A 27,051-nucleotide genomic window follows, 5' to 3' on the forward strand; every position below is an offset into this window, starting at 1 on the left:
GGTATAGTATAGGGGCGATGTGTTACCACAAACCACAGGGCTTCTGCCATTTAGAAGATTCCCTTCAAAATCCCTCTCTTTTGGTGGGAGCCGTCACAACAGAATCTCACTACTCGTCCCGGCTCGCCACTACTACTACTACCGAAGCGCCATCTTGTATTCCTGATTCGATCTATAAACTTGGATTAGTCAGGGTGGGAAGAAATGTTAATAGGGCTAGGGTTCATAGGGCGACACAGGTCTTCCCCCAGAAATAGATTTTTCCTACGTCAAAATCCCTTTTCTGGTGTCGACCTGTGTCGCCCTATGAAAACATACCAGAGAATGCTACAAGTTTTTAGTGTCAAATTATATGTAAAACCAGGTTAATGACATTCAGAGTAAAGAATTATAAATAGTTTTACTATTTAATCTTAACTTACTATCGTGTAAGAAATGATTTCTTAATATATTCTTAACCATAATAGTAATACTTATATAATACTTAAAATTGTACATAATATGAAGTTATTGGTCTTAATTATGTGTCATACAGACCAATCAAGGCAATACACTAATACTTAATAGCCATATATACATATTGTGCAATCTTATATACTAATTCGGTGACGGGATCGACAACAAACGTTTCGCCCGGTCCAGCAAACAAGGTAAATGAAGGAGAAAACACGCAAACCATCATAGTGATGAATGCGCAGGGTTTAGTTACGAGTAACTCAAAAAGAAAAATAGAGTACTTAGAAGAACTAACCCAAAATGAAAAGAAAATAGATATAATGAATATAAGTGAAACCTGGTATTCCCAAGAGACTGGGAATGATGATCAAATAAAAGGGTTCCAAACTTATAGATCAGATAGAAAAAATAGGAATCAAGGGGGAACCGCAATATATGGGAAAGACAAAAAACAAGGAAAAATATATGAGAAATATAGTAACTCAGAATGTGAACTAATAGCGGTAGAATTTGAATCTGAAAAATTGATGAACATAGTAATATATAGACCTCCTAATACTAAAGAGTTTGACTTAATAATTGAAAAATTGGATGATATATGTAGAAATCACAAGGACTGGACTATTCTCCTATCTGGTGACTTCAACTTTCCTTTCGTAGAATGGAAAGAACGAATAGGAGATTGTGGTTGTACTTATACATATAAAAAAGAGAGTAATAGTAGTGCAGAAGATAAGAGGCAATTTGAAAAGCTATTAGATATGCTACTAGAATACAACATTCAACAAATAAATCACCTGCCAACAAGAAAGGAAAATACTTTAGACCTAGTATTTGTGAACGAGATGAATTATGTTAAAGAAATAATAGTTTATAATGCGAGTATTTCAGACCATAATGTCATAGAATTAACAGTTCATTCCAAAGCAGTGAAAATAGAGATAAGCAAGAAATGAAAAAGTGGGAAGGATATGGAAAATACAACTTCTACAGTAAAAATATAAAATGGTCAGAAATTAATGAAGAATTAAACAAAGATTGGATAACATTTTCGTAAGTGATGACATAAGGGTAAATACGGAGATATTATATAAAATATTGGAGAAAATAGTGGAAAAATATATACCGAAGAAGAAAAGTAAACATCATTCATGCATACCAAGAGACAGAAGGATCTTGTTCCAGAAAATCAGAAAGTGGAAAAAAGGTCTTGCAAAAGAAAAAAATGCATGGAAAGTTATAGAACTAAAAAGTAAGATAGAAAATGCAGAACAAAAGATTATACAATCAAAAGAAAATGAAAAACGGGACTTGGAAGAAAAAACCCTATTAAATATCAAGCAAAACCCCAAACTATTATACTCATATGCGAAGAAGATGAATAAAAGAAGAATAGAAATAGGCCCTCTGAGAATTGAAGGGAGATTAACGAATGAAAAAAAAGGAAATTTGCAACATACTGCAGAACGATATGAGAGAATTCACCCCTAGAATAGATAATGAGATAATGATATAGAAGTAAGGGAAGAAAATAGTGAATATTTAGCTGACATAGAAATTAATGAAGCTGATATTGTGCAGGCAATTAATGAAATTAAAAATGGAGCTGCTGCAGGGCCGGATGGAGTCCCTGCTATTTTGTTAAAGAAAGTAGTTCATTCTATCGCAAAGCCACTTGCAATATTATTAAGACAAAGTGTAGATACAGGCAAGATTTATGATGAGCACAAATTAGCATATATCACCCCTACTTTCAAAAGTGGATCAAGACTAGAGGCAAGTAATTATAGGCCTGTGAGTCTAACATCACATATTATGAAAGTGTATGAAAGGGTAATGAAGAAAAATATTATGAAACATTTAATAAAAAATAATTTGTTTAATATAGGACAACACGGTTTCGTACCCGGAAAAAGTACACAAACCCAACTGTTAGTCCACCGTGAGAACATATTCAAAAATATGAAAAGCGGAAATGAAACAGATGTGGTTTATCTAGACTTTGCAAAAGCTTTTGACAAAGTAGACCATAATATATTAGCAAAGAAAATTAGAAAACACAATATCGTAGATAAAGTAGGAAGATGGTTAAAAGAATTTTTACACAACAGAAAACAGATAGTTATTGCAAACGATGAGAAATCGGATGAAACCAAGGTAATATCCGGTGTGCCACAAGGTACGGTGCTAGCTGCAATATTGTTTGTTATTATGATTGAAGACATAGACAGTAATGTTAAGGATTCGGTAGTGAGTAGTTTCGCTGATGACACAAGAATAAGTAGAGAAATTACTTGTGATGAAGATAGGAACGCTCTACAAAGAGACCTTAACAAAGTATATGATTGGGCAGAGGTAAATAGGATGGTATTTAACTCTGATAAATTTGAATCAATAAATTATGGAGACAGAGAAGGAAAGCTATATGCATATAGGGGACCTAATAATGAGACAATCACAAATAAGGAAGCAGTTAAAGACCTTGGTGTGATGATGAATAGGAACATGTTGTGCAATGATCAAATAGCAATTCTGTTGGCAAAATGTAAAGCAAAAATGGGAATGTTGTTACGGCACTTCAAAACAAGAAAAGCTGAACACATGATTATGCTTTATAAAACATATGTTCGTAGTCCACTTGAATATTGCAATATGATATGGTACCCACACTATCAAAAGGATATTGCACAAATAGAGTGTACAAAGGTCCTTTACAGCTAGAATAGAAGAAGTTAAGGACCTAGACTACTGGGAAAGACTACAATCCTTAAAATTATATAGTCTAGAAAGGAGAAGAGAACGCTACATGATAATTCAGGCATGGAAACAGATAGAAGGAATAACAGAAAATATCATGGAACTAAAAATATCAGAAAGAGCAAGCAGAGGTAGATTAATAGTGCCCAAAACTATACCAGGAAAAATAAGGAAAGCACACAGGACATTAATCCACTACGCACCAGCATCGATAATGCAGCGTCTATTCAATGCGTTGCCAGCTCATCTGAGGAATATATCAGGAGTGAGCGTAGATGTGTTTAAGAATAAGCTCGACAAATATCTAAACTGCATCCCAGACCATCCAAGATTGGAAGATGCAAAATATACCGGAAGATGTACTAGCAACTCTCTGGTAGACATTAGAGGCGCCTCACACTGAGGGACCTGGGGCAACCCGAACGAACTGTAAGGTCTGTAAGGTCATGGTGGAGAGTGTGAGCGAGTCATGCAGGTAGAAGGGTCATGCAGAGGGAGATAGTTAAAGGAATAGTCTATTCAAAGGTTTCTAAGGAGAACCGTTAGTTTGTTCTTCAGGAACCACCACAGTACCAGCTGCCACTGCTAAAAAATTTTTGGGGCCTGTAAATTTTTGAGATAGTGGTGCTTAACACTGTTGGGGACTTCCAACCTGTGTACTTTTTTAGGTCTTCAGACTTTATATTTATAAAATAATTAGTTGCTGTGGCCACTGCCCGGATATCATGGACATGTGGAACTGGATCTGGGTTTGGCTTGTTTAATAAAATAAAGAATCTGTTGCCAAATTCCTCTTGAAGTTATCGTGCCCCCTTTTTCTCTGATGAAAAGAGAGCCCGTTGTTATTTGAGATGTTCTGGTCATAAAGGTTTCAAGTGTATGAACAGGACATAATGATTTGTCTTCTAGAAGAGGAATAATTTCCCAAGGAGTCCACCTATTTGTGGATCCTCTGAAAAATTGTCTATTTGGTGAAAGTAAAACTTTCCCAGATTGAAGGAATTTCACATGCCCTGGATTTCTAGAAAGTGCTGATAATTCAGATATTCTAGCGTCCGAGGCTAGCGCTACAAAAAAACAATGTTTTTCTTAATAGTGCTGAATAAGAACAATTATTGAAACCTATTTGAAAAATCTTTCTTAGGACAGATTTAATTGTGGTAATAGTACTGGCAGCTAGGCCTTTCTCATGTAATGATCTAAAGAAAGAAATGGTAAGATTAGTATCCATCTCTTGTACATTTATATCATTTAAAAACATAGCTAGTTTCTTAACTGCGGAGTCATACTGTCTAATTGTAGAATCTCTCTCATCCGATTCTACAAATAGAATGTTTAACGGATATATTTTCGCTTCCTTTTGTGCTGCGAACTTCATGAAGTCCATAAAGTTAGGGCATTCAGAATTCTTGAGGAAGCTGACACAGTTTGCGTTTGTACTGTTTGTGTTAATTTCGGGGATGGAATCTTCTGAGGTTTGAGTTTCATCTCCATGATAAGTGGATACCAATTGCTCTTCAGCCAATTGGGTGCCACTAGTGCCAACTGGCCTCTGAATAATTGTAGCTTGTGAAGCACCTTCAAGAGGAGGTTCACTGGTGGAAAGAGATATGTTCTTTCCTATTTATTCCAATCTAAAGACATTGCATCGATCGCGAAGGCATTGTTGTCTATATTGAGAGCGACATAGCAGGCTAGTTTGTGGTTGGACTCCGAGGCAAAGAGGTCTACCTGGAGGTCCGAAATCTGATTCATAATCCATTTGAATGAATTGTTGTCCAGTGACCATTCCAATTTCAATGGGGTCATTCTGGACAAAGAGTCTGCTATTACATTCCTTACTCCTGCCAGATGAGTTGCTGACAGATGCCAGTGGTTCATTTCCGCTAATAGGAATATTGCTATCATTACATGATTTACTTTGTTTGATTTGGATCCTCTTCTGTTTATGCAATGGACGACTGTAGAGCTGTCCGATACGATTTGGATGTGGATCTTCTTGGACGGTTGTAATTTTCTCAATGTCAGGAACACTGCCATCGCTTCCAATACATTTATGTGGAATTGACTGAATGTTTGTGACCATGTCCCTTGAACTTTCTTGAGGGGTGAATATCTCCCCCAGCCGCTCAGGGATGCATCTGTGTGGATGATCAGAGATGGGGGAGGAAATTGTAGCGGAACTGATTGGATAGGTTCCGTTGTTTTGTCCATGGAATAAGTCTCTTTTTCAGAATATCTGGAATTCTTGAAACTTTGTTTCTGAATTTGAGATTTGCTCTTGATCTCCAAACCTGATTGATATCTTTTAATCTGGTTTTTAGTAGAACATCTGTCACTGATGCAAATTGAAGGGAGCCTAGGATTCTCACCTGTTCCCTTCGAGATGACCGTCGTTTTCCAACAAAGCGTTTTGTAGCTTTTACTATCTCTTTGACCTTTTGGACGGTAGAGATAGCCTGTGTTTCTTCAGGTCCCACTGAATTCCTAACCATTGGAACTGGGATTGTGGAGTCAGTCTCTTTGCCATATTCACCTGGAAGCCTAGAAACTTTAGAAATTTCAGAACTTTGGATGTTGACCTTCAACATTCTGCTTCGTTGTTTGTCCAAATTAACCAATCGTCCAGGTAGGATACTAAAAGTATTCCTTTCTTCCTCAATTCCTGAACTACTGTCTCCCCTAATTTCATGAATACCCTGCGTGCTATATTGAGTCCGAAGGGCATTACCTTGAATGAGCAGGCTTTCTTGCCTAGCTTGAATCCTAGGTATGGAGAGAAGTTTCTGATTATTGGAACGCGATAGTAAGCGTCTGTAAGATCTATAGAGGTGGTGACGGCCCACGGGGAAGTAAGGTCCGTACCTGTGAGATTGTCAGCATATGGAACTTGTCGCAGTGAATGTAGGAATTCAGCCGAGACAAGTCCAGGATTACCCGTCTTTTGTTCGAGTCCTTCTTTGGGACACTGAACAATCGTGCTTGGAATCTTATGCTCTTCACCCTCTTATGGCACGTTTCTAAAGAAGATTCTTTGTATATTCTAAGAGGTCCTCTGTTGGTTTTTTGAAAGAAGTTGACTGGAGGGGGAGGGCCCTTCTCCCACTTCCAGCCTAGACCTTTTGATATTAAACTGTGGGTCCATGGACTGAAGGTCCATCGACCTTTGAACAAGTACAGTCTCCCCCTACCTGGGAGATTTTACTGGTTGGAATCTGGTCTAGTTACTCTACCTCCTCGGAATCCTCTACCCTTGACTCCACCTCGCAGTCTGGAGCCTCTTCTGGCTCGACTACTCCCAGCATGTCTGCTATATGTACGAAAGGCACCTCTTGCAGGATTATATGCTGGGGAAGCCACAACTTGCGATGAAGTCGAAGGTTGAGGTTCCGAGGATGGCTGAACCAATACATATTGTTGTGGTGGTGTTACCTTTGAGGTGGACGGCACTGCCTGCATATATCCATGAGGACGGGCCGTCTGGTAAGGGTTATACCTTCGCGCCTTCTTTTTAGGTGCTTGTTGATGAGGAGACACATCAAAATGGCGTTTCGTAGGAAGACCCCACCTCACTCTCAGACTTTGGTTAACCCTAGCTGCTTCGTGCAATATGGAATTTATCTCCTCTTTGGGGAAGAGGTTTTCTCCCCAAATGGATGATCTAATGAGCTTATTGGGTTCATGTTTGACTGTAGCTTCAGCCAAAACATGTTTCCTACAAGCCCTTCTTGCACTTGCTAACTCAGTCAGGTCTGATTGAAGAGTCTGTAAAAGACTTTTCGTTAAGACCTGAAGGACTGGTTCGTCTTCGTATGTTGTGGCTAGCAACTCTGCCGAGGTGACGGAGTTGATAGTCCTGGCTAACTTTGTCCTTTCCTCAAATTCACCCTTGATCAAATGTCCGGGGAGTTTGGGCAGTCGTTCGGAGAACAAGTCCGAAGCACAATCCGGTTCTAGTTTACCAGCCGTGAACATAGCCGGAGCATTTACCCAAATGTCTGCTCCTGAGGGCAAGAGCAAAGATGTTGGCTCTGTTTCCTTCAGGGCTGGGACTGGTTTGTCATTATAGATTGCTTGCAATGACAACTCCGCCACCTTGGTTGTACATGGTGACGGAAGACCATCTGGGGTAACAAACATTGTATACTTTCCCTTGTGTGGTGTCAATTTGGTATTGACACAATTCAGTTCTGTTAGGAAACGGACCCAGACAGCTTGGGCCTGTTCCCTGGGAAAGATTACTGTTTCCTTTGGTATTTTGTCTATTCTGACTAGCACATGTTGTGCTAGTCTGACAAAACCCGGGAACGGAAACTTCATACCGGCTGGGAATAGCTCGTAGTCCTCTATTGGTCTTGTTCCACACCCTTCTATAGTCAATCTTCCTTCTACGAAGGGAGCATTTAAGGCCAACCTCCAAGGGTTTTCCTTATCGAAGGGGGGAAGCTTTGAAGTATCCGGAACCATCATTGATAGAGCTGGTGTTCCGGATCTAAAGAGGCCTGAGAGCATCTCCTCAATGGGCTTGATTCTCTCAGTCAATGACGAGAGAGCCTGGTTTGAGATGTTCGGTGTTGATCTGAGGTGTGCATCTATCCTCTGATCTACTACTCCACTAATCCTAGCTAGCAGCTGGTTAGTGAAGGATTCAGGGTCGAAGAACTGTTCAGCCGCCCTTGGGACTGACCCTGTACCTTCGGTAGGGGAAGGATTTGTGGCAGCAGGCTGAATGACAGATGATGTCGACGGTTGTGACACCGAAGACGACTCATTCGCCGCTGGCGGAACAGAGTTGCTTTTCTTTTTTAAAGTCTTCTTGACTTTAGGAATAACCGACGGCATTCCTTATTCTTTAATGGGTTTCGAAAAACCCTTAAAGGATGGAGTTGAAGACAGGGAAGGAGAAGGAGAAGGATGGGAACTCGCCCCACTTACCTCCCCACCTACCTGGTCCTCCGTGACCATCGGCTCGATGTTGAGGTCAATCGCCGCCACTTCCTCCATAAAGTCCTGCTTCTCCCCTAAAGCGGCCGTCGTCTCAATGCGGATAGCTTCAATGAGGGGTCCGGCAACGTCCCTGGGCACCGCAGTTTGAAGGTGGCGCCTGGAAAGATCTTCTTGCAAAGGCCAGCATCCAAAACATGGGGCCAGCTTTTTGGTGCGTATCTGCCGAACCCCGCCACCCACTTGCGTAGGGATGCCCTTGCGCCGTGGACGATCGACTTGTCCGCCTGAAAGGCAATCTTTGTTTTAGTGGCAGACCAGAACAGTATACAAATTACCTTACTATATTCTCAGTATATAAGATAATTCTGTAACATCCTTACCTGTTCATCAGTCAACAACAAAACAAGCTCGTAACAGATGGTACAAGCGTCCGGGTGCCAGGCCACGTAGTCAACCAAGGCTACTGCACAATTGGAGTGCGAACAACATACTATGTGGCCATAGTCGTTGCCTAGAGACGCGTGGCATCCCTCAGCTTGGCAACGGACCACCTGTAATGCGAAATACTCAATGAGTAATCTTCCTTTTGATGGTTTATTGTAGACCATCGACGAAATATTTCGTGGCCGAAATATTTCGTTTTAGAGATACAGGACAGGTATTTTCTAGAAAAATCATGCATTTTATTTATTGGCGAAGTATTTCGTTGCCGAAACATTTCGGCGTACCGAACTATTCCGTTGTCGACTGAATAGTAATTATTAATAATCAGATCATAAAACTCGTAAGTTTTGTAAGCGGAATATTTCGTTCCCGAAATATTCCGTGTCGACGTATATGCCTTAATTTTTCCAGATGTTCTTAACTTGATTGTCTAGAAATACTTCGTTGCCGAAGTATTCCGGTATCGACTATCTTATAATATTAGCTTAGTCTAATAATGCTTATATTAAATATATGCTTATCTAGGTTGTCGGGGAAATACTTCGTTGCCGAAGTATTCCATTATCGACTTATTACTAAGTAGTTTACTACTAAATAATAATGCTTATATTAAATATATGCTTATCTAGGTTGTCGGGGAAATACTTCGTTGCCGAAGTATTCCATTATCGGCTTATCACTAAGTAGCTCACTACTAAATAATAAAGCTTATACATATACACTTCATTAAGTTGTCGGCGAAGTACTTCGTTACCGACCTATGTAATAAGGCTAATAAGTTTTCAAGTATAATAGTATAGACTGAAAATTCCTTTCAGAGGCATGTTTATGCCGAAACACCGAACTTCGCCGATGTCGGAGAAAAGACGTGGCGTACCACTATAATTGCCAAAGTTAGGAATTGTTCAGTCTGAATTCCGGCAATGCCGAACTTCGAGTACTATCATATTCTACCCTGCCTCCAATCACAGTGATTAGAAGTAGTCTCTGTTCGCTGAGGCTCCAGAGATCATATAGTAGAGATATTATCGAAATAATATCTTTTATTCAATCCCTGAGATTTAGAGGTTTGCAAGCAATAGTTTATGTTGTTTGGCTCTACCCCTGATCTAAAGTAGATCCACTTTTAGGCTAAATAGCCTAGAACTTTCGCTGACTGGCCGTGGCTCGTCGCGATCGAAAGTGGTCCAACCCGGTCAGGAGGTTATCCAGGTAGGCCAAGCACACAATACTATTACTTTGGGTATTTATTGATCTAAATACAACAATATATCACAAAATGCATAGAAATTATCTCTTAATATCTAGTACTAATCTACGTAACCGACATTATCACTTAAATTCCCATTCGTAAATGGGCAATTTCCCCGATCGTATTAGTAAAGTCATTTATAGACCTAACTTACAATAACAAGAAAAAATAGATTTAAGGTTACTAGGCTTAATAATTTAAGCTAACTAGAGATAATGAACCATGTATCCGTTAAGGATCAAATATGGTTACCTCAATAAGACTAGCCTAGATTCGAGAATGTTCTCCAGCACCGAGACATTGTTGTATCAATACCTAAGCCTTATTATTATGAAATGTAAGTAGTATCTGTTTTAATAGAAATAACACCTTTTGATCATCTTATAAGCAAAGCTAAGCCTATATATATATAATTTTACATATGCCTTGCGTAATTTATTGTTGCTATGCCGACGCACAAAATGGCTGCCCAGTCGTCGGCGTCCCCAATTCATATTTCGAGGCGCCTGGACTGATAGCATAATTAATATAACTTAAATATGTTAAAAAACCAAATTGGAGTACTCAACTTCGAAGTAGCAGAAGATTGGGCACTCATAATGGTTATTTAATTGCGAATACAATAGAAAAAAAGGGATAGCAAAAATTTCTGTTTTGAAGCGCACGGCTCTATAACGGGAATGAAAGATGGCGCTTCGGTAGTAGTAGTAGTGGCGAGCCGGGACGAGTAGTGAGATTCCGTTGTGACGGCTCCCACCAAAAGAGAGGGATTTTGAAGGGAATCTTCTAAATGGCAGAAGCCCTGTGGTTTGTGGTAACACATCGCCCCTATACTATACCGACACCCTTGGGTGATCGCGCTGGGGGTAGTAACCTCAGCATAACTATGTTAGCTTTTTTCTCTGGTATATGATAGAGCTATTTATACTAGGAAAAATGAATAACAGGCATTTTTCATAGGGCGACACAGGTCGACACCAGAAAACTTGAAATTAAATTTTTTTCTTTTTTGATTTTTAAATTTTTTTTACTTTTTTATACTTTACGTTTTTTTTTTTTTTTACAAAATTTCAATTTCTTCACTGAATGGATGCCAGTCCGTTTACGGAATTTTTCGAATCACTCATGAGAAGCCTTGAACTCTGTGGTTGCCGTCGATGTTCCCTCTCCTCCGTTGTCCTCGGCTTGGGCAATCAAATCGCCAAAAATAGCGCTGGCCTTCTGGCAGATTGCCGTCTCGGTTATCGTATCGCCATCGATTTCTTTGTCCTCAATCCATAGAAGAAACAGCCTCTCTATTTCATCATGCACATGGCTCCTCTTGTTGGACAAAATAGTCATGCCCTTGGAAGGTGTAGCTGCTTTGATGGCTTCCCTCTGCTTAAGGATGGTGCCTATTGTTGACGGATTTTGGCCGTATTCCTTAGCGATCACACTCAACCGCAAGACAGCTTCATACTTTTTTATTATCTCCATTTTTGTCTGCATAGAAAGCATTCTCTTTTTTCTGTGAACTTCAGCAACTTTCTTGGGACCCAAGACTATACTATACGTAATTAAGTTATGTAGTATACTAATTAGGTTCTCACACAACACGATATCACTAACACGAATTTACGTTAACAATGGAAATCGTATATGTGAACGAACGAATTCCGCATGTGTACGATAACACTGGTGAGAAGCAATGGCTGAAGAAGAACGCCGCTATGTACGATGCATGATGGGATTATGGGAGGGATGCTGACCAATAGGAGAGAAGGATCTCATGGCGGTGACTAGCATCAGGAACCAATGGGAGAGTGGGAGGATGGTGGCGAGTCTACTCAGTTGGCGGCGCGCGAGTTTCAAAATTGTTATTGGTGGTCCGGGCGAATCTCGGACTTTACAGCAACAACCTTTCGTATCTTGAGCAATTTTTGTATGTAGAGCCGTAAAATTTTTTGGATTTGCTTTCTTATCTCAAGTTTTTCGTAAGTTGAGCCTTTCGTATCTCGAGGCACCACTGTAGTCTCTAACTTCATTTTGAAACTAAAATTATTGGCTAAATGTTAGTCTCTGGTGTTGACAAGACAGGTTTTCTGAATGTAAATGTACTTTAACATCTTTTTTTTTTTTCATTTTGTAAACAGCAAAACTGTGGGAGGGTGGCTAGAACAAGTGAAGTCTCGAATTTCAGACCCAGATTTGTTTGGAAAATCGGAGAGTTCATGGCAGATTTTCCTCAGGATTGTTGGTGAGTGCTTTTGTTTTACTCTCTGCCAGCTATACGTTGGTAAGACATCTTGTTATTTCCACTAGATACTTCTCTGTTTAACATTTGTGTGGATACTGTACTGATGTTGTACTGTATGTTTTACAAACTTTAACTGCTAATCATATTCCATCATTAGTATAAAAGGTACTTTATTGTTGTTGAGGCATGTCTCGCCTTATGTATGAATTTTATTGCTCTAATATACACTCTCAGTCTTTGTAAGGTTGCATGCCATGTATTGATATCTGCCAACAACAGGTTGCATACCTAGGACTCAAATCATTATAAATATAAAATACCATGTTGAATTAATGCTTTAGGGTAAGATATTACTGTACCACTAACTTGTTGTGAAGGCCGCTGTTGACAGCACCCTATCCTCTCCCACCAGGGAGATAGGGAAAAAAATGTTATGGAAAGGGTAACATCATTGAGGATCCTACTTTACAATAAACTTTGTTTCATATGCATACTAATCTTAGGTTTTTCTTAAAGTTGGAGTTGTTCAGAGTGGAAACTTGGAGTGGAGGCAGATGAGGGGTCGTATTTATTCCAAGTTCCATGGCCGCAAGATGTTGGAGCTCTCCCCAGTGGGCCTGCACAATTCCATCACCTTGTTCCTTTGTTTAGCCAACACTACAGATATGGTTGATGTGGTAAGCCAACAAGTAGTTCATGTTGCCTTTTTGTTACTATAATTTGTCTTACCTACAATAATTATAAAATATGTTAAACTTTACCATGAGAGACTAATTTGTTTAAACAGTTTTCATATCCATCATTAAGTTTAGTGTTTACCACATATTGTTGCCAAAGCCATAGAGTACTCTTTCTGATAAGTTTTAGATGTGACCTTCATGTGATATGCAAATGATTTACTTTGTAATTCTCTGACCCTTTCAGACAAATAAACTTTGTGAATTGTTGATGATGGCTCCTTCATCAAGTGTCAGCAAATCTAAAGTAGTGTGGCGTGGGTTCTTAACGACAATTTTGTTGCTTGTGGAATCCGGTTGCAACATAGCTCCAATCACTGAGAAATTTAGCCCACTCATTGCCTCTGCATGTCAGGAGTACATAACATCAAGAGACGCTATGCTTAGAAGGTATGTATTTGCTGATTAAGGATGCAACCTTTTGCTTCATAATTAAGTTAATCATACAGTTTCAGTACATCAACAACACCTTCATCAGGGTATATAACTTGGGTAGACCTAGAATATGAGATGTACCTCTGAAACTATCTGACCTCCTTTTTACCTGTGATAGAATCGTGTGCAAGAACCTTCTTCCCCTTTTCATATTCTTTTAATACAATTTTTGCACACTAAAATTTAGATTTACTTGTCCCTGTTTACAATGCAGTTGAGATTTAGTTAAAGTTAGTGGTCTGTTTATACCAACCAGTAGGACAAATTTTATTTTACTTTTAATATGTTTGCATTGGAAGTGGAACGTTTTGAGTGACTCTTGCCTCTGGTTACTCTGAAAAATCTAGTAATTGTTTCAAGTTTGCATATAATTTGGAGTTTCAAACTAACCATGAAGTGTAATTTGTATGTGAGTGATTCAGAGGGATGGTGGATATGTCATGGCCATTTTGTTCATTGGGTCCTTCAAGAAAAACATAGGATACCAACTGTCCTGCTCTGTGGCTTGGCCAAAGTTGATCTTTTAACGGATAATTTTTAGGATCTCAACATATTTCTTCACGTGGATTGACAGAAAATATTATCTTTCTGTTTTCAGAGACTATGGTCAGCTAATAATATTGTACGCAGAAGGTATACAGGAGATATTTGAACACAGCAGCGATCTTACTTTGGGCCAGCATTCTCTCTTGTGTAAGTATTGTGCAAGGCATTAAATTTGTCAGTAGAAAAGGTAGTTTGACTTAGAACATCTTTTTTGTGCTGTAAGCCTTATGTTGATGGAATCTGTTGAGAATTTTATAAATACTAGCATTGTTTCAATCCTCCATTGATACTTTTAGTTATTCATGTGGACATAATCATGTGGAATAAGCCTGTAAGTGATAAAATAGTAAGACGTAACACAAATTATGTATTGTAAACTGCAGATGCAGATGAATATAAAAACAATTATTCCTAAGTCCAGATCTGTGTACATATATAATTTTTACTGCTTTGCCCTTTCTTGTTGTGTAGCTACGGTAGCTTTTTATTACTTTAATAAGTATTAATTTGATGTCCAATTGCTGTAAAAGAAACTAAGACCTTATGGAATTCAGATGATATGGAGATGTAATGAGAACTGGAAATGGGCAGTTAGGAATGTGAATATGTGAATACCAAAGGTCCAGAAATCCATTGAGAAAATGCATTGCTGAATATCTTGACCTAATGGGAATTCCGACAAGAAGTGCACTAGGCAAAGTGAAGTGGAGAGAACTCATTTTACATCTTGAGTCTGTGAAGAGAAAACCCATAGTGAAAATGTTAAGAATCATGACGATTAGAAGTTTGTGATGCATGCAGATCCAGACATATACTTTGTGGAATGAACAAGCAGTTACAAAGCAAAATTTATTTCTTCACTGCTGATGATAATTATATAATTTTTTCTATATATCTTCTTAGGTACTGGGCTAAGTTCTGTCTTGCAGCATTGTGGAATACCCGAGATGAAGGCCATATTACTAGCAGTTAATTCTGCATTGATTAAGGTTCTGAGTAATGCTGAAAAATTCCATTGCTTTACAGGTACATATTGTATTTCTTTTCATTATTTTGGTAGTTAAGAAGCAATCACAGCAAACAAATGTTTAAATTTCATATTTATTATTGTGTATAGTTTTCAAATTTTAATTTTTTTTTCCTGTCTAGTTTGTATTTGTTCAAATGGCAATACAAACCTACAATTTCATAGATTTGAAAGCTGTGAAAGCGTAGGTTCATATTTTATGAAAAATACAAATGTACATTGAATTTGGTATATTTTATTGTTTTACCGAATTCCATCTTGAATTTTTCAGTTCGCGCAGGGATGGAAGTCATTGAAACCATCTGGAAGGAGTTTGGTATTTTCATCAAGTCTCAAGCCACTGTTTTAACACCCCCTGCTGTTTTAGGGTCTGTTGCAGCATCTCTCACACTCTCTTTGGCCCTGTATCATCAGAATAACATTGATGGAATGAAGGAAACTCCTTCAGGGCTATTCATCTACTTTTTAAGCAACGAGGCTGTTAATGCTACGTGAGTTTTTTGATTAGCAAAAGTCTTCATTTACTGTAGATATGAATTACAGACACCATCCTACCCTACTTACAAACGAGTTATTACATTCTTGATGGCCATTTGTAAGTAGTTACTGTGCTCTTCATGCCTATTTAAGTACAGTATGATAAAAAATCAATACAGTGCACTTCCTAAAACACAATACACTGCATTAAGTACTGTGTACAGAATAACCATGCAAAACAAAATTTTTATACTTACGGGTATCAATGAGGAGCACTCTAAACTCAATTTCAACTTGCGATCCCTTTTGTTTGTATCTGAATGTTGTAAGTTGAATGTTCATGTGTAGAATGGTGTCTGTATGCTAAAATGTAACAATAGTAATTGTGTTGAATTATTATGTGGATGAAAATGACAAATCTTCTTACCCTTGATAGTGTAAATGTTAGTAAGGGTAAACCAATCACTGAATATTGGGTAGGAGCATTTTTTCAAAATTTTGGACAATTCATTGACCAAAAATAAATGTTATTGTCAATTTTCTCACATAAAACAACCAAACAAAGAATGCAAAGTGTTACTTAAAAGCCCTGTCAGGCTCTGTGATTTGTTGACTTGATTTTGAGTGCATTTAAGTTCAAGTATAGTTCAATAGAATAGAAATGGGCTCGTAGCTGGAGGGCTCTTTCCCCTGCCTACAGCATTTACCACCATATTTCCAGTTAACCTTCTCACACTGATATCATAACATCTGTGCTTGAATTGTCTGTTTGTTCCGATACGTATACAAACCCTCGGTCCTTTAACAATAGGAAGGTACTTAGCGGCAGCTGAACCGGTCGTAAGCTTCGAGCAAGGGGGTTCAGTAGTTAACTACTTGTCCGGCAGTTGGCGGTCAGCTCGACTGCGAGGAGAGGAGTCACTTTGCTTTCGGCCACGCTGGTGGATAGACGTGTTGCTCGCCTCTCTGCCCGCTGTATATGTCGTATGCTTGGTTTTATTCATATTGTGAAGATTTTTTCTCTTTTTCTCTTACTAGTGTGCATGTGCAAAGCTAACGTAAGTACGGTGATGTTTTGTATTTATACTATCGTGAATTGTGATTTATTATGGATTCCCGAGAGCCGGAGAGACCCCCTCGCCCCCCAATCAGCCGCAGATTGTGCCCTGGTGTGGAGGGCCGTAAGTTTGGGGCCTTTCGGTCCTCTGTCGAGGTAGATCCTCATGAATTTTGCACTCGGTGCAGAGGGCGAAAACGCTCTCGCACCGAACCATGTAATGTGTGTATTGTTTGGTCGGAGGAGCAGTGGGAGCGCTATGGAGGGAGGAAGAAGCCGCGTAAGCCGGCCAGGGAGTCATTGGAGGGATCTCCTGTTACTCTCGTGGTTACGGACACGTCGTCTTCTTTTTTACCTCCATCTCAGCTCCCTCGTATGACTCCTTCCCCTTGGGGGGGGGGGATTTCTCGCTCCTTCTCCTCTTTTGATCGGTCGAGTGTGGAGGAGGGGGCTAGGTATCCCAACGTGCAGTTGTATTCGGGGTCTTCCGTTCGCTCGGGGTGGGAACTGTCCCCCCCCCTCCCCTTCCCTTACTACCCGACTACCCTTTCTTCCTCAGATTTGCCTGCCAGGGGGGACGATCTCGGCCGGGTCTGGTACTCGATGGGGCTCCAGGGGACACTGAGTGTTCAGGGGCTGCTTAGTCATCTGGCGAGAGGAACCAGGCCGGTAACTCATGGCCCGACCACGACCACGACGGTATGCACGCCTGGCTACAATGCTATGCCGCACCTGGTCTACACTCAGCCATGGTGACCCCGACAGCTGCTGTTCAGGCGCCGCTGCCGGATTTTAAGAGGTTTACCGTGACGCCGCCTCCTGGTTTTGCCGCTCTTGCTCCTGCCCCTGACATCCGGTGTCCCAAGAGCTCACCATTAGACCTGCCTCCAGTACAGAGGATGCCGCTGGTTCCTGCCCCGCCTCCTGTTCCTGTGATCGCTGCCGCTCCAGTACCACTTCCTGCCGCTGTCGTTCCTGCCCATGGTGTTACTGCCCCCACCCCAGGTCCTTCCGGACAGGTGCAGCCAGGCCCTGTTGCTTCGGCAACTGCCCCAGCTCCGTCCTTGATGGAAGACCTGACGGTGGTCCTGAGGAAGCTGATGAAGAAGAAGAAAAAGAAGAGGAAGGTGTCATCGTCGTCTTCGACTTCTAAGGCCCCACAGACGAAGAAGAAGAAGGTAGCCTCCTCTCCCCATAAGTAGGCTCGCTCTTAGACTTCTAAGGGTCCGTCCCAACCCGGTGGGACGGTTGGGACTTCCACTGGTCCTCCTGTTCCTTCAGGAACGTGGCCCGTCTCCTTCCGCAAGGAAGAAGAAGAATGGGAACTGGCTAACACCAGTACCTCCTCACCTGGCGCCAGAGGTTCTGCCTCGACGCCAGGTACCGTCTCGGCCTCTCGTTCGCGAGAGGTACCGAGTGTACAGTCGCCCGCAGGTGACCATGCAGCCAAGACCCAGGCAACCGAGTCCGCTTGGCGCCAGGATCCAGGCACGGAGCGGAAGACTGGCGGGAGTCGCCCAGGTAACTCCCACCAGGCCAGCGATCGCTCTTGTGGCGAGCCGCCGGTACCCAGGGTTGACGCGACGGTCCCAGACCGGCTGTGGGCTAAGGTGAGGAAACGGTCCCCTCGGTCGCCTGGACCAGCCTCGGCTGGTTCAAGCGGTGTGACGCGCTGTGAGGACAGGCCTCGTTCCCAACGCAACAGCGGACTCTGCCGGTCCCCTGACCGCTGCTCCTACCGGGACCTGGCGGAGAGAGGGACCAGCAGCAGCTCTTCTGACGCTCGGGACCGTCGCCGCTGTTCTCGGTCCAGCCGCTCAACCAGGCCTGCAGCTCAATCGCCACTGCGGGTTGGCGATCACCTGCAGCCCCCCAGCACACTGGTTCTGCCGGTGGGTGAGGGGGGAGCGTCAGGTCTACCTCTCCTATCCCTTCAATTTCCTCAGGCTACACCGGAAAGAGTGAGGCGATCAGGAGTGATCGAGAGGGGCACACTCCTTGCGATCCCGCCACGATACCCTACGAACCTGGCACGGTCCTAGGACCGACCAGATCGTACGTGCAAGTGGCAGGAGGAGACCTGGAGGGGTCTGTTGTGGTTCCTCCTGTGGAAGGAGGAGGGTCTCGGGAGGTGTTCTTGCTGGACGGGCATGACGGTCCGTTTCCGCAGGATGTAGTAACTCCCGAGATCCAGAGGTCATTTGCTGAGGTTATTGCGCTGATTCGTCAGCACAACGACCTCGGGGAAGGATCGCCGCTCCCACCTTCCGAGCCTACATCAGGTTTGGAGTCATTCTAGGGACCCAAAAAGGAACCCAGGGTGACGGTGGGTCTGCCGCAATCAACCTTGGCTGACAGTATGCTGAGCCAGGTGGACGCTCACGTCTCTGGACAGGAGAGTTCGCTTCGGTCCGGCAGGTCGTCCAAGCTCCTTCCCCCACCTCTACCACGACAGAGGCGTTTTTACGTGCCATCAGAGGACCCCACTGCCGCCCAAACAGGTTAACCCGGAGCTAGCTAGGCTAACTCCGGGGGTGTCTTTACAGCAGCTCCTGTCAGAGAACCTCTGGTTCTCGCAACAAGAGGCACTTGGTTTGGAATCTACCGCCATGGCAGCATTCTAAGCAGTCTCCTGGATAGACCTGTGGTCCCTCACAGTGTCTAAAGCCGCGGCCTCCTCGGGAAACATCACTCCTAAAGGGGACCCGGCTTTTGTGAGACTGTGCCAGTCTGGAGGTAGGGCTATCTCCTACCTGGCCCGCCAGACGGCTAACCTGTGGGCCAACCTGGTTCTTCGGCGTAGGGACGCTGTCCTCACTCGAGTAACCAGGGCGCCTGGGCGAGAGGCGGACTTGGTTCTTCGCAACGGACCGGTGCATCCTCCTCTCTCTTCCCCAGAGAGTTGCTGGACCCTGCGGTGGAACAACGGCGCACTGAGGACACTGACCGTCTAGTCCACCCGGCAGTCTCGAAGGTGGGTGGGCCACCTCGAACAACTGCGGATAAGCCCAAGAGTTTAGCTAGCGCTTCCTCTGTGGCTAAGACGATTGCTTCGTCGAAGCCAAGAGGAAAGACTCTGCCTTCGACTTCGACTGTAAGGAGCGACCGCAACCAGCCCTTCTCCCAGCCCTCCTCCTCTCGAGGAGGAGCCGGGAAGAAGAAGTTGAATAGAGGAGGGAAACGCTAGGGACGGCGTTCCCCCTCACCTGCTGCCGGAAGGAGGGGGGGGGGGTTGCCTGGCGAGCCATTGGGCAACTTGGTAGCGACCTAGCCAAGACCTGGATAGTGAACGCCCTTCAGGAGGGATATTCACTAGCCTTCGAGTCTCGGCCACCCCTCACCTCCAACCCGGTCCATGGGAAAGACAAAAAACAAGGAAAAATATATGAGAAATATAGTAACTCAGAATGTGAACTAATAGCGGTAGAATTTGAATCTGAAAAATTGATGAACATAGTAATATATAGACCTCCTAATACTAAAGAGTTTGACTTAATAATTGAAAAATTGGATGATATATGTAGAAATCACAAGGACTGGACTATTCTCCTATCTGGTGACTTCAACTTTCCTTTCGTAGAATGGAAAGAACGAATAGGAGATTGTGGTTGTACTTATACATATAAAAAAGAGAGTAATAGTAGTGCAGAAGATAAGAGGCAATTTGAAAAGCTATTAGATATGCTACTAGAATACAACATTCAACAAATAAATCACCTGCCAACAAGAAAGGAAAATACTTTAGACCTAGTATTTGTGAACGAGATGAATTATGTTAAAGAAATAATAGTTTATAATGCGAGTATTTCAGACCATAATGTCATAGAATTAACAGTTCATTCCAAAGCAAGTGAAAATAGAGATAAGCAAGAAATGAAAAAGTGGGAAGGATATGGAAAATACAACTTCTACAGTAAAAATATAAAATGGTCAGAAATTAATGAAGAATTAAACAAAGATTGGGATAACATTTTCGTAAGTGATGACATAAGGGTAAATACGGAGATATTATATAAAATATTGGAGAAAATAGTGGAAAAATATATACCGAAGAAGAAAAGTAAAAATCATTCATGCATACCAAGAGACAGAAGGATCTTGTTCCAGAAAATCAGAAAGTGGAAAAAAGGTCTTGCAAAAGAAAAAAATGCATGGAAAGTTATAGAACTAAAAAGTAAGATAGAAAATGCAGAACAAAAGATTATACAATCAAAAGAAAATGAAAAACGGGACTTGGAAGAAAAAACCCTATTAAATATCAAGCAAAACCCCAAACTATTATTCTCATATGCGAAGAAGATGAATAAAAGAAGAATAGAAATAGGCCCTCTGAGAATTGAAGGGAGATTAACGAATGAAAAAAAGGAAATTTGCAACATACTGGCAGAACGATATAAGAGAGAATTCACCCCTAGAATAGATAATGAAGATAATGATATAGAAGTAAGGGAAGAAAATAGTGAATATTTAGCTGACATAGAAATTAATGAAGCTGATATTGTGCAGGCAATTAATGAAATTAAAAATGGAGCTGCTGCAGGGCCGGATGGAGTCCCTGCTATTTTGTTAAAGAAAGTAGTTCATTCTATCGCAAAGCCACTTGCAATATTATTAAGACAAAGTGTAGATACAGGCAAGATTTATGATGAGCACAAATTAGCATATATCACCCCTACTTTCAAAAGTGGATCAAGACTAGAGGCAAGTAATTATAGGCCTGAGTCTAACATCACATATTATGAAAGTGTATGAAAGGGTAATGAAGAAAAATATTATGAAACATTTAATAAAAAATAATTTGTTTAATATAGGACAACACGGTTTCGTACCCGGAAAAAGTACACAAACCCAACTGTTAGTCCACCGTGAGAACATATTCAAAAATATGAAAAGCGGAAATGAAACAGATGTGGTTTATCTAGACTTTGCAAAAGCCTTTGACAAAGTAGACCATAATATATTAGCAAAGAAAATTAGAAAACACAATATCGTAGATAAAGTAGGAAGATGGTTAAAAGAATTTTTACACAACAGAAAACAGATAGTTATTGCAAACGATGAGAAATCGGATGAAACCAAGGTAATATCCGGTGTGCCACAAGGTACGGTGCTAGCTGCAATATTGTTTGTTATTATGATTGAAGACATAGACAGTAATGTTAAGGATTCGGTAGTGAGTAGTTTCGCTGATGACACAAGAATAAGTAGAGAAATTACTTGTGATGAAGATAGGAACGCTCTACAAAGAGACCTTAACAAAGTATATGATTGGGCAGAGGTAAATAGGATGGTATTTAACTCTGATAAATTTGAATCAATAAATTATGGAGACAGAGAAGGAAAGCTATATGCATATAGGGGACCTAATAATGAGACAATCACAAATAAGGAAGCAGTTAAAGACCTTGGTGTGATGATGAAATAGGAACATGTTATTGCAATGATGAAATAGCAATTCTGTTGGCAAAATGTAAAGCAAAAATGGGAATGTTGTTACGGCACTTCAAAACAAGAAAAGCTGAACACATGATTATGCTTTATAAAACATATGTTCGTAGTCCACTTGAATATTGCAATATGATATGGTACCCACACTATCAAAAGGATATTGCACAAATAGAGAGTGTACAAAGGTCCTTTACAGCTAGAATAGAAGAAGTTAAGGACCTAGACTACTGGGAAAGACTACAATCCTTAAAATTATATAGTCTAGAAAGGAGAAGAGAACGCTACATGATAATTCAGGCATGGAAACAGATAGAAGGAATAACAGAAAATATCATGGAACTAAAAATATCAGAAAGAGCAAGCAGAGGTAGATTAATAGTGCCCAAAACTATACCAGGAAAAATAAGGAAAGCACACAGGACATTAATCCACTACGCACCAGCATCGATAATGCAGCGTCTATTCAATGCGTTGCCAGCTCATCTGAGGAATATATCAGGAGTGAGCGTAGATGTGTTTAAGAATAAGCTCGACAAATATCTAAACTGCATCCCAGACCATCCAAGATTGGAAGATGCAAAATATACCGGAAGATGTACTAGCAACTCTCTGGTAGACATTAGAGGCGCCTCACACTGAGGGACCTGGGGCAACCCGAACGAACTGTAAGGTAAGGTAAGGTAAGGTAAGGTAAGGTCATCTACAGACGTATGTTCCTGGTTCGGCCAAGGACGTGGCGCTTCAGCAGGAAGTAGAAGCCATGCTGAGCAAAGGAGCGGTGGAGATCGTATGGGATCAGTCGCCGGGCTTCTACAGTCGACTTTTCCTGGTGGAGAAGTCCTCAGGGGGGGCTAGCGCCCAGTGATAGATCTCTCTCCCTTGAACCGATTCGTTCGTCAGACTTGGTTCACGATGGAAACAGCACGGTCAGTGCTCGATTCCATCAGGGAGAACAACTTCATGCTTTCTGTGGATCTGAAGGACGCATATTTCCAAATACCCATCCATCAATCCTCCAGGAAGTACTTCCGCTTCATCCTCGAAGGGACGGTGTACCAGTTCAGGGCACTTTGTTTTGGTCTCTCTACCGCCCCACAGGTGTTCACGCTGTTGTCGGCTTGGGCCCACTTGGTAGGGATACGTCTTCTGAGGTATCTCGACGATTGGTTAGTCCTGGCGAGCCCCCGCTCACAGTTGCTACAGGACAGAGATCGACTCCTCGAATTCTGGCGCAATCTAGGGATCGTAGTACATTACGAGAAGTCAGATCTTGAGCCCAAGCAGAGGATGAAGTACCTGGGCATGCTGATCGATACGGTAGCAGGGCGAGTCTTCCCCACAGACTTGCGGATCAGCAGGTTCAGGGAGGCAGCACGACGGTTCCTGTCCCTACAGGAGCAGCCAGCTCAGCAGTGGCAGGTCGTGATCGGTCACCTGTCGTCTCTCGAGAAGTTAGTCCTTCACGGGCGTCTTCACCTGCGTCTTCACCTGCGGTCTCTTCAATGGAGACTAAAGGAGTGTTGGTCAAAGGCAAGAAACCCTCCTTTCTTCCCCGTGTCTCTCACAGAGGAGGTGAGGCAGGACCTAGCCTGGTGGCTGGACGACAGGAACCTCGTAAGAGGAGTGCCTCTTCGCACTCCTCCGCCTCCTCCTCCTCCGGAGCTCAAGGAGTTTCAAGATCGTCTGGTGGGAAACTCAGTGGTGTTGATAAGCGACAACACCACTGTAGTGGCGTATGTCAACAAACAGGGGGGCCTAGTGTCCCTCCCGTTGCATCAGTTGACGTTGCAGGTGCTATCAGCCCGCTACATTCCAGGGAAGAGGAACGTAGTGGCAGACAAGCTCAGTCGTCAAAATCAGGTGATAGGAACCTAGTGGTCTCTTCACCCAGACGTGGCGGAAAGGCTCTTCAACCTGTGGGGGCGTCCAGTCGTGGAACTGTTTGCCTCCCGACACAACAGAAAACTCCAGGTTTCATACATTCAACTTACCTGTCAGATATATACTTAGCTATCGACTCCGTCGTCCCCGACAGAAATTCAAATTTCGCGGCACTCGCTACAGGTAGGTTAGGTGATCTACCGCCCCGCTCTGGGTGGCAGGACTAGGAACCATTCCCGTTTTCTATCAGATTTTCTCTGTCGCCGGTGGTGTCAACATTGTTGTTACTACCTCCTGACTGGAATTCTTTTTTCAACGCTTTTGATCATCTTTCGACTGATTTTTGGTGACGTACTTGGATCGTTGTTTGGCATTCGCTATCGTGGAATTGTTTTTGGACTTGGCTTTGGATTTTTCTTGAATATGTCTGACTCTAGTGTTAGTTTCAGAGTGTGTGTGAATGAGGGCTGTAAGGTAAGGATTCCGAAGGCTTCGGTAGATCCTCACACTGCATGCCGTGGATGTAGAGTAGTTGAGTGTTCGATTGAGAACACATGTAATGAGTGTGAAAGACAGTGCTCAAGAATGGAAGAATCTAACTTCTTACTTGAAGAAGTTAGAGAAAGATAGAGAGAGGAAGGCGGTTTACAAAAGCCGTAGTAAATCTAGATCTCGTGAACTTCTATCTAGTTCTGTAGCTTCTTCTTCTTATAATTATTCTCATTCTTTATCAGCCCGATCACAGGTTGCTAACCCCTCTGATTCTGCTTCGGAAATTGCAGAACTCAGAGCTTCCCTTCAAAAAATGCAGGAAAAAATGGCAGCATTGGAAGGTAAGCAAAGTGAATGTGATTTTTCGAGTGATATAAGTGTCCCCAGTGTGGTGGAGGGGGCGTCTGATCGTCTCTGCGACGCTCCCAGGCCTAGACCGCTTCCAAGCTCCCTGGCCCAGAGGAGAAGGAAAGTCGAAAGCCTTACGGAGGTCGTGGAGAATCCCCAACGATCAGGCGTCCCTTTGGCAGAATCTGTTACGTCTCAGACTGCCAGGGACCGCTATAGGAAAAGCGTCCTACGAGAGTGCTTTTCGTCTTCAGGTTCTCCTTCTCCGAAAGGGAGGATGGAAAGGAGTCGAAAGCTTTCCGTCCGCTGAAGAGGAATTGGAAAGAGCCTGAATTCAACTCTAGCCCCGAGCGCTTCTCTGAAGAAGATGCGCCTTCGGTAGTAAAGAGGGCTAGGAAGGAGTTAGATCCATGGACGGTAAGAGAGCCTCGAGCGCCTTCCAGATCTCCCTCTCCTGCTTCGAATGAGGAGGAATCCTCTACCAGGAAGATTTTGATAAATATGCAGGAACAACCAGCATCTTTGGTAGGAGTACTTTCCAAGGAGCCTGCTCGTAGAAAGGACGATAGGCTTCCTGTAAAAAGATCTAGATACAGATCTCCTGTCAGGCGCAACGAGCCTTCCAGGGGAGTTGTCGCACAGGCGGCCATCTCTGGGGGGAGCGGAGCATCAGACAGGCGAAAAGTTGAAAAGGAAGTAACTCCTGCCAAGCGCCTGGCACCAGCCAGAAGCCAGGCGCCAAGTAGGCGCCAGAGAACACCTGATAGTGAAGTTGATTTCGAAGTAATGACGGGTAGAAAAGTGTCTTTCAGGCGCAAAGAGCCTGATTATTCTCTTGATCGTTCGAGGCCCAGAATGCCAACCAAGCGCCAAGATCCAACTAGAGGAGAGGAAGCACCTGATAGGAGCGAAGCGCCTGCTAGGCACAATGCGTCTACCAAGCGAAATGCGCCTACCAGGCGCCAGGAGTATTCGGAGCGCGATGCGCCTGCCAGGCTCCAGGAGTATTCGGAGCGCGATGCGCCTGCCAGGCGCCAGGAGTATTCCGAGTACGATGCGCCTCCCAGGCGCCAGGAGTATTCTGAGCAAGATACTCCTGCTAAGCGCCAGGCGCATTCTTTACAAGAAGAGCCTGACAACCGCCAGGAGTCGTCCAGGCTCCAAGCTCAAACTATCCAAGACTCTCCTAAGGATAGGCATAGAGAGAGAATAACTCTTAGTCCCTCTCCTGTTAGAAGTGCTTCTTCTTCGGAGAGGAAGAAATCAAGGGAGGAGACAGACGAAAGAAGGGAGCCTTCTCCTTCCGATCCTCTTAACTGAGAGGACGTTTTGGAAGACGAGATTACAAATAAAGAAGGGCTTTCGAATTATAAAGTTCTTTCTTCTCTCCTTTTAGAAGAGTATGGAGATTCGTTGGCTCCAGCTGCTCCTCCTTCTCCACGCTCACTCTTTTCGAGCACGAAACCGCACAAGTCTTCGTCCTTCCTGAAAATGAAACCGGCCATATCCATGAAGAGGGCCCTACAATCGCTTGACTCCTGGATCAAGACGAAAAAGGAGTTAGGAAGGACAGTATTTTGTATGTCTCCTGCCAAACTAACGGGTAGAAGAGGCATATGGTATGAGACGGGAGAGAATATGGGATTGTCTCTGCCCATTTCGGGCGAATCAGACTTCTCGAGTCTTGTAGACTCCTCGAGGAGACACGCCTTGAACTCGGCTAGAGCAACATGGGGTCTTTCGGAGATGGACCATCTCCTCAAGGGACTTTTCCACACCTTGGAAGTATTTAACTTCCTGGATTGGTCCCTTGGGGTTTTGGCTAAGAAGTCCCAGGAAACGGAACATCTAAACCCCGGAGCCTTGCATAGTATCTTAACATGCATTGATAAAGCTGTTCAAGATGGATCGGCGGAAGTCTGCTCCCTCTTTGGTGCGGGAATGCTAAAGAAGAGGGCGGTTTATAGTGCTTACCTCACTAAGGCCGTCTCTCCTTCGCAGAGGTCTGCTTTGTTGTTCGCTCCTCTCTCAGAACATTTATTCCCTTCTCAGTTGGTGAGAGACATTGCACATTCACTAACTGAGAAGGCCACTCAAGATCTCCTTAGGCAGTCTTCAAGGAAGAATAGACCTGTGGCCAATGAGGAAAAGAAAGGGGCTCGTCCAGCTCAGCAGCAGCCCTTTCGAGGAGGCCCTCCAGCTAGATCGATCACCAGAAGGAAGAAAAAAGGGGAAGATCTTCCTTCCGACCCTTTAAGAAGGGGAAATGAAGAAACGATTCTCCAAACACCTGTAGGAGCCAGGTTGCAAGTCTTTGCGGAAGCCTGGGCAAACATAGGAACTGACTCTTGGTCGATGTCGATCATCGAGAAGGGTTATTATATCCCATTCAAGGACAGCCCTCCCCTGACAACAACACCGAGGGAACTGTCCGCCAGTTACAGGGACCCTGTACTGATGGATACTCTTCGTCAAATGGTAGAGCAGATGTGGGACAAAAGAGCAATCGAG

The 27,051-nt window shown here is 42.9% G+C and overlaps 1 protein-coding gene across 1 annotated transcript in view; it reads left to right on the forward strand.

Moving 5' to 3' along the window:
• LOC135211029 (protein MMS22-like) overlaps positions 1 to 27,051 on the forward strand; it is a 165,098-nt gene that overhangs the window by 22,680 nt on the left and 115,367 nt on the right. Inside the window, exons 8-13 of the mRNA XM_064244063.1 lie at positions 11,989 to 12,092; positions 12,609 to 12,769; positions 13,017 to 13,219; positions 13,863 to 13,957; positions 14,714 to 14,836; positions 15,109 to 15,328. Coding sequence (XP_064100133.1) covers positions 11,989 to 12,092; positions 12,609 to 12,769; positions 13,017 to 13,219; positions 13,863 to 13,957; positions 14,714 to 14,836; positions 15,109 to 15,328 — 906 coding nt within the window. The remainder of the gene's footprint in view (positions 1 to 11,988; positions 12,093 to 12,608; positions 12,770 to 13,016; positions 13,220 to 13,862; positions 13,958 to 14,713; positions 14,837 to 15,108; positions 15,329 to 27,051) is intronic.

This window comes from Macrobrachium nipponense, chromosome 4 (genome assembly GCF_015104395.2).
Source record: "Macrobrachium nipponense isolate FS-2020 chromosome 4, ASM1510439v2, whole genome shotgun sequence".
In the NCBI taxonomy this organism is placed as follows: Eukaryota; Metazoa; Arthropoda; class Malacostraca; order Decapoda; family Palaemonidae; genus Macrobrachium; species Macrobrachium nipponense.